Source organism: Eptesicus fuscus, chromosome 6 (assembly GCF_027574615.1).
Source record: "Eptesicus fuscus isolate TK198812 chromosome 6, DD_ASM_mEF_20220401, whole genome shotgun sequence".
NCBI lineage: Eukaryota > Metazoa > Chordata > Mammalia > Chiroptera > Vespertilionidae > Eptesicus > Eptesicus fuscus.
In genome coordinates this window covers 50,184,890-50,197,882 of record NC_072478.1, presented here as the reverse complement: position 1 = coordinate 50,197,882, position 12,993 = coordinate 50,184,890, and the positions used below count along the sequence as shown (strand labels likewise).

Sequence of the window (12,993 nt, the reverse complement as noted above, 5' to 3'; positions counted from 1 at the left end):
ATATATGCATACACGTTCTTTGGTTTATCTCTTCCCACCAACTCACCTACCCACCCCCCATTCCCACCCCCACCCCCCACCTTCCCTCTGAGATTTGACAGCCTTCCCTTTGAGATTTGACAGTCTGTTCCATGCTTCTATGTATGGATCTATTTTGTTCAGCAGTTTATTTTGTTCATTAGATTCCACATATGAGATACTTGTCTTTTTTCTGGAACAGTCACTTTTAAAAACAATATATCTGTTTCCAAAAATGTTAAACATAGAGTGACCGTTTGAGCTAGCAATTCCATTCCTAGGTATATACTCAAATTGAAAACATGTTCACACAAAAATTACTAAATTGTTCCTATTAGCAATAACCACCTAAATGTTCATCACCTGATGAATGGTTAAACAAAAAGTGGTATATCCATACAAGGGAATAGTATCTATGTATATAAAAGGCTAAGTGACTGTACGTACGTCCAACCATACATACGTCCAACTGACCAGCTGGTATATGATGTGCACTGGCAATCCTATATAATAAGAGAGGAATATGCTATTTAGCTGTTACATCCTGAGGCATAACGACCAAGTGTGTCACAACCAGATCACGGATCAGCAGGAGGGTGGGCCAGCGAGGTACAAGCAGGCTGTGGAGAGCTACAGGAGGGGGCAAGGCAGCAAGCTAGGAGGGGGGCGGGGGGAGCTACAGGAGGGTGGCAGAGACCTACTGGCGCAAGGATTCGTGCACAGAGCCACTAGTTTAAAAATAAACGTTGACTTGCACATGTGCAATACATATAAAGCTCTTGCTGGCACCAATCACATCGAATTTCTTAATAGTATTACTTCTTCTGGAATGCCTTGTCATAAATTAAAATTGAAAGTAAGTATAATCATCATGCTACTGAGAAATCTTAATAGTCAATGGGGTCTTTGTAATGGTACTAGATTTATTATCAAAATATTTCAAACTATCATAATCAAAGCTGAAGTATTAACAGGATCTGTGGAAGCAGAGGTTGTTCTGACTCCAATAATTGATTTGTCCCTGTCACTGGTCTCTCATCTAAATTAATTCGAAGACAGTTTCCCATGATGCCAGCATTTGTGATGACTATTTATAAATCACAAGGACAAACTCTAGACAGAGTAGGAATATTCCTACCTGAACCCATTTTCGGACATGGTCAGTTATATGTTGCTTTCTCTTGAGTTCGAAGAGCATGTGACGTTAAAGTTAAAGTTCTAAGTACTTCATCCCAAGGGAAATTACTCAAGCACTCTGAAAGTGTTTTCACTCTTAATGTGGTATACTGGGAGATAGTAGAATAAGTTTAATCAATTTATCAATCATTGTTTTTATCAATGTTGTTTTATATCATGTTTTTGTTTTTATATCATTTTTTTTGTTTTTATATCATGTCTTTGTTGTTATGTCATGTTATTGTTTACTTTTAATCAATTTATATATTATTTTCATACACATTTTACTAATTTTCTTTCATCTTTGACACTTCTATTATAGAGAAAGGGCATATAGCGATATTAAAATATTTCTTCTAATTAATTTCCTTTCAATGTGCACGAATCCGTGCACCAGGCCACTAGTTTGGCAATAAAAAGAAATGACGTAGTGATACATGTTATAACATGGATGAAACTTGAAAACATTGTGCTAAGTCAGAGAAGCCAGACACATATTACATGATTTCATTTAGGTAAAATGTCCAGAACAGGGAAATCTATAAAGATGGAAAGTAGATTAATGGTCTCCAGGAGCTGGGGGAAGGGAGAATGTGGAGTGACCCCTGATGTGTATGGGATTTACTTTTGGATGCTAAGAATGTTCTGGAATTAGTTGGTGTTGGTTTTACACCATGTGAATATATTAAAAACTGAATTATATGCGTTCATATAGTGAATTCTGTGGTATATAAATTATTTTTCAATAAATAAATAAATGTCATAAAGATATTTATGTCCAGTTATTCATGGCATTGTTATGTGCTATGTAGATTAACTTGAAAGACAATACAGACACATTTAAAAGCAAGATGTATAATTAAATGTAAGTAAATATTTCCTCCTACAGGGGTACTGTATGACCATTGAAATTTTTTTAGGTCAGGTTTATTGTGATCTGATATATATACAGTACACTAAAATTCTTACCACTTAACTAATTATTGACCTTCTTTTGGTGTTGTAAATTGTTTGAGAAACACATCTCAGTTGAACTTACATGTTGTCTTTAAAGGAGCAAGTATAATAATGACACTTAGGAAAGGGAAACTGCTCACCTTGACTTTCTACTAATGATAATGTAACTGCAAGTAGGTTTGTGAGATACAATATGTCACTATTTGACCTTTTTCTCATAGCCACTTTAATTGTATAAACTTTTGTTCATATAAGAAAAGGAATATCTAGTCGAAACCGGTTTGGCTCAGTGGATAGAGCATCGGCCTGCGGACTCAAGGATCCCAGGTTCGATTCCGGTCAAGGGCATGTACCTTGGTTGCGGGCACATCCCCAGTAGGGGGTATGCAAGAGGCAGCTGATCGATGTTTCTCTCTCATTGATGTTTCTAACTCTCTATCCCTCTCTCTTCCTCTCTGTAAAAAATCAATAAAATATATTTTTTTTTAAAAGAAAAGAAAAAGAATATCTAGATAAATGAAGACTATTTATTGTGTGTGTGTATGTATGTGCATGTGTATATATTTATTTCTGTGTTGTTTTTTTTTCCAGGTCAAGCAAATAAAGTAGCCAAAGACGCTGCTAACAGATGGACTGGTATGTATTATAATGGCACTGCTAAATTATAGTTAAACTTCTTCCACATTTACTATGATGTGAAGTACAGAAGCTATTGTGTCTAGTTTTGTTCAAGGAAAGATGTTTTTGGAAATGCATGCATTAAGCAGGCTTTTATATATTAAATCATTTTAGTTATTCAAGTTTTTTTTAATCTTTTTATGAGTCATTTTTGTAAAGTATAAGATATTTTTTAAAAACCAAAGATTACTTCCAGTTTAACTTTTGTGTGATTTTTCTCAGATAAGTCACTTAGGCTAATCACTTAACCTTCATACAACTTTAAGAGTTTTGTGGAATCCTTAAGATTTGTCTTCTTGCTAATAATAATAACAACTAACATTTGGTGAGTTCTGATTTTAAGCCAGGCATTATAAAGAGTGTCTGTGGCACATTCTCATTTTATCTCTACAACAATCTTGTGAGGTAGATAGGATTATTATCCCTAATTTTGGAGATGAAACAGAGACCACCAGGAGTCCATGGCCACACAGGTGCTAGGCAGTAGAACAGGAATCAGAATCCAACTTTTCTGAATTCAGAGTTCAGGCTCTTATTCCCTATGTCAGTGGTCGGCAAACTCATTAGTCAACAGAGCCAAATATCAACAGTACAATGATTGAAATTTCTTTCGAGAGCCGAAAACCTACTTCTGCGCATGGGCCACGAAGTTTCAATCGCACTGTCCGTGCGCGCCCGCACGTGGTATTTTGTGGAAGAGCCACACTCAAGGGGCCAAAGAGCCGCATGTGGCTCGCGAGCCGCAGTTTGCCGACCACTGCCCTATGTGATATTGTCTTCTCTGTATCCCTGCTTTCCTGTAAATGCCTCATTAACCCATTTGCCAGTGGATATATTATCTGGTCTACACCAGAGATATTCTAAGAAATGGGAATTATTATGGCATTATCTGTGTGTCTTAAAGTTTAGAAGAAAGTTTAAAAATTATAATTGCTGTGAATTATATACAAGTATGATTAATATTGTTAAAACTTGTCTGAAAATTGCACTGATGTTTTTTCAGTATTTAATTGTAAATTAATGGTAAGTGAACTCTTCCATCCTGGTAAGAGTTTATAATGCCTCCACATGTATTACTCATCCTCATTTTGTTTCTGTGGGGGAGGATGGATAAGATTGTGTTAATGCAGAGATCAAAGAGCTTAAAGTCAAAGGTGATTAAATCAGTCGCTGGAAGAAAGAGATTTGAGCCAAGTTTCCCTGACTCTGTGTCCAGGCCTCTGTATTTCTTAAAAAGTTGTAGAATCATTTTTTCTTGTCTATTTTAGAATTAAGCAGATTGATAAAGTCAATGTAATTGGCCTTTGGTTCCTATAAAATTACAATCTTATTTACTATGAAGCTATTTCATAAATAATGTAATGCTTTCGTGGTAAAAACAGAAGGGTAAAACAGCAAACTAATATTAAAGAAAAGAGAATAATGAGCCCTGGCCCGTGTAGCACAGTTGGTTGGGCATTGTCCCATGCACCACAAGGTGTGGGGTTCGATTCCCACCCAGTTAGGACACATGCCTGGGTTGCGGGCTCGTTTCCCGGAAGGGGGCGTGCAGGAGGCAGCTGATCAATGTTTCTCGCTCTCTCTAAAAAAAATCAATAAAAAATATATATTTTAAAGAGAATAATGAATTATGTGTTCAATAAAGTCTTGAGAAGTAATAAATACAGTACTATCATATGGATTTGTGAAATATAAAATTTTGAGTGAGAAAAACTAGTAACTGGATTTTTAGGTTAAAAATAAGATAAACCCTAACTGGTTTGGCTCAGTGGATAGAGTGTCAGCCTACGGACTGAAGGGTTCCAGGTTCGATTCCAGTCAAAGGCACATGCCCATGTTGGGGGCTTGATCCCCAGTAAGTGGTGTGCAGGAAGCAGCCGATCAATGTTTCTCTCTCTCCCTTCCTCTCTGAAATCAATAAAAATATATTTGAAAAATATAAGATAAGAGTCACTAAGTGATTTCCCCCAATAGTTCTCAGCAAACAGTAGGAACAGGCAGCCTGTGTAAAGGGTAAGAAGAACTTGACTCTGAAAGGAATCCAAGTGTGTTCCTTATTGGCTCTGTGACTTAATTGAACTTCTCGGACCTGCTTCCTTTCCATGTGGACAGTATCTTCCTCACATTTTGGAAGGATTAATTAAGATAGTTGATAACCCATTTAGTACATTAGACACATGGATTAATACTCCCCTTTTCCCTTCTCCTCTTAAAAAAATGCTTTTATGTTTTACCATTGATCATAAACTTCCAAAATTATAATTAAAAATTTTTTTCAACAACTTTTTCCCCTATGCCCTTAACTGAGAAAGAACCTGGCACTTTTAAAATCATGTAGGAAGGAATATATTTTTACAGCAGCAGGAACAGCTGATAAGAATCCTATTTCCACTTGAGGTTATAATTTGCTCCTTCCAACGTAAAAGTGTTATAAAAAGATCATGGAGTTAAAACAATTACTCTTCTGAAAACCTCTCAGTCTTCAAAACCAAAAGAAAGTACCAGTAATACTTATAACTAAAGAGTATTATGTAATTACTAGAGGCCCAGTGCATGATTAAATCATGCACGTGTAGGCTGTCTGTCTGCTGGTCGGGACCCGGTGTGGCCGGCAGCTCCGAAGTCCCTGGGCCCCTAGGGTGAGGCGGGGCGGGGGCATGGTCCTCCCGCAGCCAGAGCCCAGGCCGGGGTCTTGCCTTCGCCTCCCGCCCAGGAAGGCTGGGGCCGCCGCCACCTCCTCTGCCTTCCAGCTCCCTCATGAGCCCTCCCTCGGCCAGCCCGGGCTGCGTGGAAACCCGCGTCCTCTGTGGACACCGCCGCGTGCTCCTGTGGCCCAACCGCCACCAGACTCCTCCCCCGGGAGCCGCGCCGCCTCATCAGCTGGGGCCTCCAGACACCCAGCTCGCTGCCCCAGAGGCTCCTTCTGTGCTGCAACACAGCCATGGCGCAGATGCTGAGCTCGCTCCGCCACTGGGGACGCGAGCTCAGCGTCCTACCGGCCCAATCACCATCCCTGCCACCCCGAGTCCCACCCCCTGCACCTCCCACTGGCCCAATCGTGGGCGTAGCGGAGTGATGGTAATTTACATATTATCCTTTTATTATGTAGGATTAGTTAACTAGAGGCCCGGTGCATGAAATTCATGCACCGGGGTGGGGGGGGGGTCCCTCAGCCGGGTATGCACCCTCTTGCAATCCAGGAACCCTTGGGGGATGTCTGACTGATTGGGATCGGGCCTAAACTGGCAGTCGGACATCCCTCTTGCAATCTGGGACCACTGGCTCCTAAACGCTTGCCTGCCTGCCTGATCGCCCATAACCACTTTGCCTCATAGTTCCTAACCGCCTCTGCCTGCCTGCCTGATCACCCCTAACCACTCTGCCTGCCTGCCGATTGCCCCTAACCAATCGCCTGCCTGCCTGATTGCCCCTAACTGCTTGCCTGATCACCCCTAACCGCCTCTGCCTCAGTCCCCGTCACTGCGGCTTCATCCAGAAGCACGCCTGGCTGTCCAGTCTAATTAGCATATTACGCTTTTTTTTTTAAATATATATTTTATTGAATTTTTACAGAGAGAGGGATAGAGAGCTAGAAACATCGACGAGAGAGAAACATCGATCAGCTGCCTCCTGCACACCCCCTACTGGGGATGTGCCCGCAACCAAGGTACATGCCCTTGACCAGAATCGAACCTGGGACCTTTCAGTCCACAGGCCGACGCTCTATCCACTGAGCCAAACCGGTTTCGGCAGCATATTACGCTTTTATTATTATAGATGTTTGGTTTCTTTTTACTTAAAAAAGTCCCTGCCCTAACCGGTTTGGCTCAGTGGATAGAGCATCGGCTTGCGGACTCAAGGGTCCCAGGTTCGATTCCGGTCAAGGGCATGTACCTTGGTTGCGGGCACATCCCCAGTAGGGAGTGTGCAGGAGGCAGCTGATCAATGTTTCTAACTCTCTATCCCTCTCCCTTCCTCTCTGTAAAAAATCAATAAAATATATATTTTTAAAAATAAAATAAAATAAAAATAAAAAAGTCCCTGAAATATACAGGTTGGGACAAAACTGGGTTTACCATTGTGACTATGTCAAACACAGAGTGTATACGTGTATTAGTATTTATTATTGTGTTGTTTTCCATATGAACAACTGTAAACCTACCTTTGCCCCACCTTATATATAGAATTGAGAATATTTACTGTTCAGTAATTCAGTATTTCAGTTTTATAGAATGAGAGATTGCTTCAGCATACAAATATAACTAGAAATATCACATTGAAATGTTTTGTGGCACTAAATATACTTCAATGCAATTTAATAAGTTATATCATTTAACAGCTCGTTTAATAACTCAGATAGTGGAGTTTTGATGACTTAGTATGAGAGGCGTCTTAATGAACAAGGGGGGATAGATGTGGTGCATATGATATTGCCTATCCTATTCCTGTGTCTATCTTGGATGTGCCACCATATTGATTAACAGGAATTCTACCAGTCTTAATAAGGCTGTTTCTTTAAAAAACAAAACAAAAAACAAAAAAAACACACTGTTTTTCAGCTGTTTATAAAAATTTCCACATAATAGGGAAATTATTTGGCAGGGAATGAACTATCAGGATGGTGGGTAACTTTGTCTTGAAGGCAGCTTGAGAACTTGTTTAATGGAGTCTTTTTTGAATTGGTCCATTAGGCATTGTTGTGGAGAAGCTTTTATTTGTTCTTCTGTTTGTTTTTCATCTTAGAGGGTTTGTAATAAAACGATTTCTTGCCCTCAGGGGAATCAGGAACTCCTTTTGCAGAGGCTATAGCCTTCCTGTGGTGTTTCATTTTCTTCTCTCTGACCTAGAGTTGAAGTCCATTTCTCCAGACTTCCTGCTTCCAAACCTGCCTGTGTTCTCTCATTTCGTGGAAGTCACTCTGTGTCTTAGAGCCCTATTCTGAACGCTGTTCACATAACACTTGATCTTTTCTAACATACATACCACTTTGAAATTGTTCAGTAGTAAAATGATTTTTCTCTCTATTCTTGTGTCAGCTTGAAGGCATAGGTTCTTTATGTTCTGGAATTTCTGTAATACACTTAATGCCTGTCTCATGTAGCAGCGGGCCCGCTGTAAGTATTTGGCTATGCAGACACTGTTGAAACTAAACATCATTCTGGAGTACCTAATGCTATTAGTATTTCATATTCTCTCTAGGGTCCTTATTAAAAGTAAAATTTGTTTTAGATTTTTTTTTACAAAGTAAAAATTTATTTAATACCTGTTGATATTCTATAACACTTTAATTGAAAGAAATGAGGATATTTTTAAACATTATTCTATTTGATGTGTTAGTATTCACCTTAGAAATGAACTTTATTTTAAACATTAAGTTAATCTTATTTGATACCTAGAATTAAACTTCTTTTGTTTTTGTTTGTTTTATAATTTTTTATTTTGTTAAGTATGCCCAAATATTCTAAGCATAGTAAATAATGTGTTTTAAACTGATCAAATAGCATTTATAGTAGAGGAAGCATTGTTATCTCTAGCATGAATGTAATGTACTGCATGGAAAACTGTCATCTGTCTTGTCATTATAATAATATTAGAGGCCCGGTGCACGAATTCGTGCACAGGTGGGGTCCGGCCAGCTCACCCTGATGGGGCTCGATCGGGGCCAGTCGGACTTGGGGGAGAGGACGTGGGAGGTTGGCCGGCCGGCCCCGCCCCCAATCGGGGTGGGGGGCTGGGGACGGGACTAGTTGGGAGGAGGAGCTGTGGGAGGTTGGGGGGGAGGTGATCAGGGGAGGGGCTGCGGGCAATTGGAGGGTGGCCGATCGGGGCCCCAATTGGGCTGGTTGGCCACCGCAGTACACGTCATAGTGACCGGTTGTTCCAGTCGTTCCATCATTCCGGTCACTTGGCTTTTATATATATAGATAAATGATGAACATTGAATTTTTATGAGCTAGATTTAATATACATTTTTTTTCTAAATGAAAAACCACTACCTTGACCTCTTCCCATTTCCTGTCTCCAGAGCAAGCTCTTTCAACTCTTTTAGCTGATTTTTTTTTTTTTTTTTGGTTATTTATAATTGTATCTCCAAATAACATTCATATATTGCTTTTGCTTGATTTTTCAATTTTAGGCAATTCTGTTATTCCTAATGTAAAACTTTGCTATTCTGCATCTCAGCTATTACATATTTCCTTCCTTGCTCCTTTTTTTAGCATAGTTATTGTAATTTAGTGTTTGCATTATTGATTGTGATTAAGAATGTTTACATTATGAAGATTGTGTAATGCTGTGCACAGCTGAATGTATTATTCTTACCCTCTAATAGTTCATAGTTGACTTTGAGTTAATAGTTGACTTTGTTTACATAGGTTTCCATGTACTTATTGCTAATTCAATAGCAGTTGTTCATCATTTTCATCCATCTTCTTTTTTTTAATACTCACCCAAGGATATGTTTTTAATGATTTTAGAGGGGAAGGGAGAGAGAGAGAAACATTGATGGGTTGGCCTTCCATACTCAAGGTCTCGGGTTCAATTTCCTGACCACGAATCGAACCCAAGACCTTTTTTTTGTACAGAACAATGCTCCAACCAACTGAGCACAGCAGCCAGGGCTTATCCATCTTCTTGAAGGAATTGTTCCTGTTTTGTCCTGTCTGGTCTTCTTGCCTTCTGTGGCTAGTACACAGCTGTCAGACTAGAATTTCCTTTCACCATCATCCTGGGATTGCTTGCCTCTCCCCTATGTTGGATTCCCTGATTTCCCACTTTCTGTATCTCATGTCTTTCTTAGATGTACTCCTTCATTTATGTGGATCATATCGTGGAGTAGCTTTCTCTCTTCATGTCATACAGTGGTTATAACTGTGTTCCTCTGCATCACAGCCATTAACATAGCCCTTCCAGATAGAGATCTCCAGGTTCAGGGATCACTTTTCCTTGCCTTTTCTTCTTGGGAGTAGAAATATCTTGCTCTTGCTTAGCACAGCTGCTTCACCATCTCTTGTAGGCTTTTTTCATCCTTGCCTACACTCTCCACTTACTTTGTTTGGTTGTGCCATCTGTTTTCTGCTGCACTTTCCAATCTGGATGGCTTAAAAAGCAGAAATTTATTTTCTCACAGTCCTGGAGGCTGGAAGTCAAGATCAAGGTATCAGTAGGGTTGGTTCCTTCTGAGTCCTTTCTTGTAGACAACCACCTTCTCACTGTGTCTTCTCACAGTCTTCCCTCTATGCATGTTGGTGTCCTTGGAATTAAACTCGTTAAAATAATATTTTTTAAAGTGATCAAACACTATATTTTAATTTGCTAAGGATACCATAACAAAATACTTCAGACTGGGTGTGGCTTAAACAAAAGATAATTATCTTCTCACAGTTCTGGAGGCTGGAAGTTCAAAATCAAGGTGTCAGCATGTTTGGTTTCTTTTAAGACCTTGGTTTGTAGATGGCACTTTCTCGTGTGTCCCCTCAAGGTCTTGCTGTTCTTGTCTCAGTGTGACCATATTTCCTCTTCATATAAGACCACCAGTCAGATTGGATTAGGGCTGCCCTGATAGGCTCATTTTAACTTAATCACATCTTTGAAGATCAATTCACAGACCTTTTGACCCTCTTCACCAAAATGTGTCTTTCACTCCATTGATTTGAAAATAAAATAAGTAAAAAAATAAGGGAAGGGGTCAATTTTCCAAATATAGTCACATTCTGAGGGACTGGGGATTAGGACTACAACCTATGAATTTGGGGGAGGTGACATAACACTTCAAAAGAACCTATTTTGACACTTTACTTCATTATCATGGCTAATACAGTGCTTAATATTTATAGAATACTGGAGGCCCAGTGCATGAATTTGTGCATCAGTGGGATCCCTTGGCCTGGCCTGTGGGATCGGGCCAAAACTGGCTCTCCGACATCCCCTGAGAGGTCCCGTATTGCGAGAGGGCGCAAGCCAGGCCCAGGGACCCCACCAGTGCACAATGGGGCCCAGGGAGGGACACGGGAGGTTGGCCAGCCAGGGAGGGACCATGGGAGGGCTCCAGGGCATGTCTGGCCTGTCTCGCTCAGTCCTGATTGGCCAGACCCCAGCAGCAAGCTAACCAGAGCGTCTTCCCCCTGGTGATCAGTGCATGTCATAGTCGACCAGTCAACTGTCTGTCCCCTGGTGGTCAGTGTGCATCACAGTGAGCAGTTAAGTGACATTAGCATATCATTAGCATATTATGCTTTGATTGGTTGAACAGACGACCGGCCACTTAGCATATTAGGCTTTCATTATATAGGATTCTGAACCAGAACACTTTTACCATTATTTTTCTGTATTTATAATACATATTCATTATAAAGGTGGTATATGTACATTAAAGAAAATATGTAAAATTAAAAAAGAAAATTCACCATCATTCCTATTCCCCAAGTGCAACCACAGTGAACACGTTGGTACTGCCTGTGCAAAGACACCCTTCCAAGTGATTAGACATTGAGAATGCTTTTATTTATTTTTTCTTTTATTATACTTGGATGCAGATTTGACCATACATTTTTGTACACAATTTGTTTTATTTCCTTGGGATAAATTCCTCTAAGTAGATATACTTTTTCAGTGGTAACATGCATTTATATTCCTCCAGAGGACACTAAAGATACATCTATTCCTATCTTAATCTTTAGAGAGGGGAACCCCTTTCTCTCCTCACCCCTCTCCCTTGCATGGCCTGGTACCTGGAAGCCATCACTTTCTGTTGGGGAGGGAAAAGGGTTTGGAGAGAATGTGTTCCCTTTGGGAGCAGGAGCAGCTCTAATTCGCGAGGTGACAGAGTCCTGACCTCCGCTGTGACTTGGAAGAGGCACCGCCAGCTGTTCCCTGTCTTTGGATTATTCCTAAGTCGGCTATTCTTCAGTGGCACCCAGTTTACTGGGTTTTTAAATATGAGATCTGTTTATTCAAAATACTCACCAAATACTTTCTGCTGAAATTAATTTGCCATTATGCCATTACTCTTGAAAATAAAGAAACTTCTGTAAGTAAAAACAATGGATAGAATTATATTTGAAATGTTTTATGATGGTGTTTTGAATTCTCAAAAAATATTTCTTATTTTCTTTATAGATAACATATTTGCAATAAAATCTTGGGCCAAAAGAAAATTTGGATTTGAAGAAAATAAAATTGATAAAAATTTTGGAATTCCAGAAGACTTTGACTACATAGACTAAAATGTCCAATGTTGGTAAAGGATCTATGTGCTTGTGAATATGTAAATTATTTATGTTATCCAACCAAGTGTACAGAATTGTCATTTACCGGTAATTGTGATGATCATTCTGTTCATTTTAAATAAAGTATAAAGTGTAGATGTTTTTCACGTTTTTTGTTTGATGGAAAATAGGATGGCAGCCATATCTCCACGATGCTCATCAAAGTAGGCCAGCTCCCTAAGTTAGGTTTACAGAGAATTTTTTTGAGGTCAGAAACCATTATGACTTGATAACATTTTATAGTTCCATTAAACTATTAAATATTAAGAACTAAGTGTACTTTTGAAGGCTCTATTATACACATGCACTCACACATAAACGCTTGGAAATATCTAAAACTCTAGTCGCTGCTTTAGTATTTCTCAGTATTTAGTGGTAAGGTGTGTGATGAATTCTCAATATACTGCATTATATTTGCAAATTCCCACAGGGGGGAAAATACAGAAAGTTGCTCTTCCTTAAATTTAGAGTTACATAGCAATTTCTCAGATATGAAAACTACTTTCTTTTGAATTTTTGGTGCCTTTCCGTTGTGAAGAATAAGCATGTGGCCCTTTGTCCTGATTTCTGCACATTTTATAAGATGATATAGTGGTGGTAGTGTACCACACATCACCAACTAGAGTTTGGTGATACTATTTTTCCCAACTAACTAAGAAGCAGGTTAAAAATCACATATATCCTGTGTATATATCTTTTTCCAGTTCAGCTTAGGCATTTAGAGTATTTGCAGGCACTCCAAGACAAACAAACAAAATAATTAAAACTCATGTATGCCTTAATTATTTTTCACACTGTTCCAATTTTTATATTCTTTTAAGTAACTTGAATGAGATACTCCATATGTCTGAAATGACCCAAATGGCATTCAAGCCATTTGTAGTGAATCTGGCCTTTG

General features: G+C 39.3%; 1 protein-coding gene across 1 annotated transcript in view; it reads left to right on the top strand.

The window, feature by feature from the left end:
* MND1 (meiotic nuclear divisions 1) overlaps window positions 1–12,112 on the top strand; it is a 61,728-nt gene extending 49,616 nt beyond the window's left edge. Inside the window, exons 6-7 of the mRNA XM_008144123.3 lie at window positions 2,743–2,787; window positions 11,947–12,112. Of these exons, the coding sequence (XP_008142345.3) occupies window positions 2,743–2,787; window positions 11,947–12,053 (152 nt within the window). The 3' untranslated portion in view covers window positions 12,054–12,112. The remainder of the gene's footprint in view (window positions 1–2,742; window positions 2,788–11,946) is intronic.
* The last annotated feature ends 881 nt before the right edge of the window (window positions 12,113–12,993 follow it).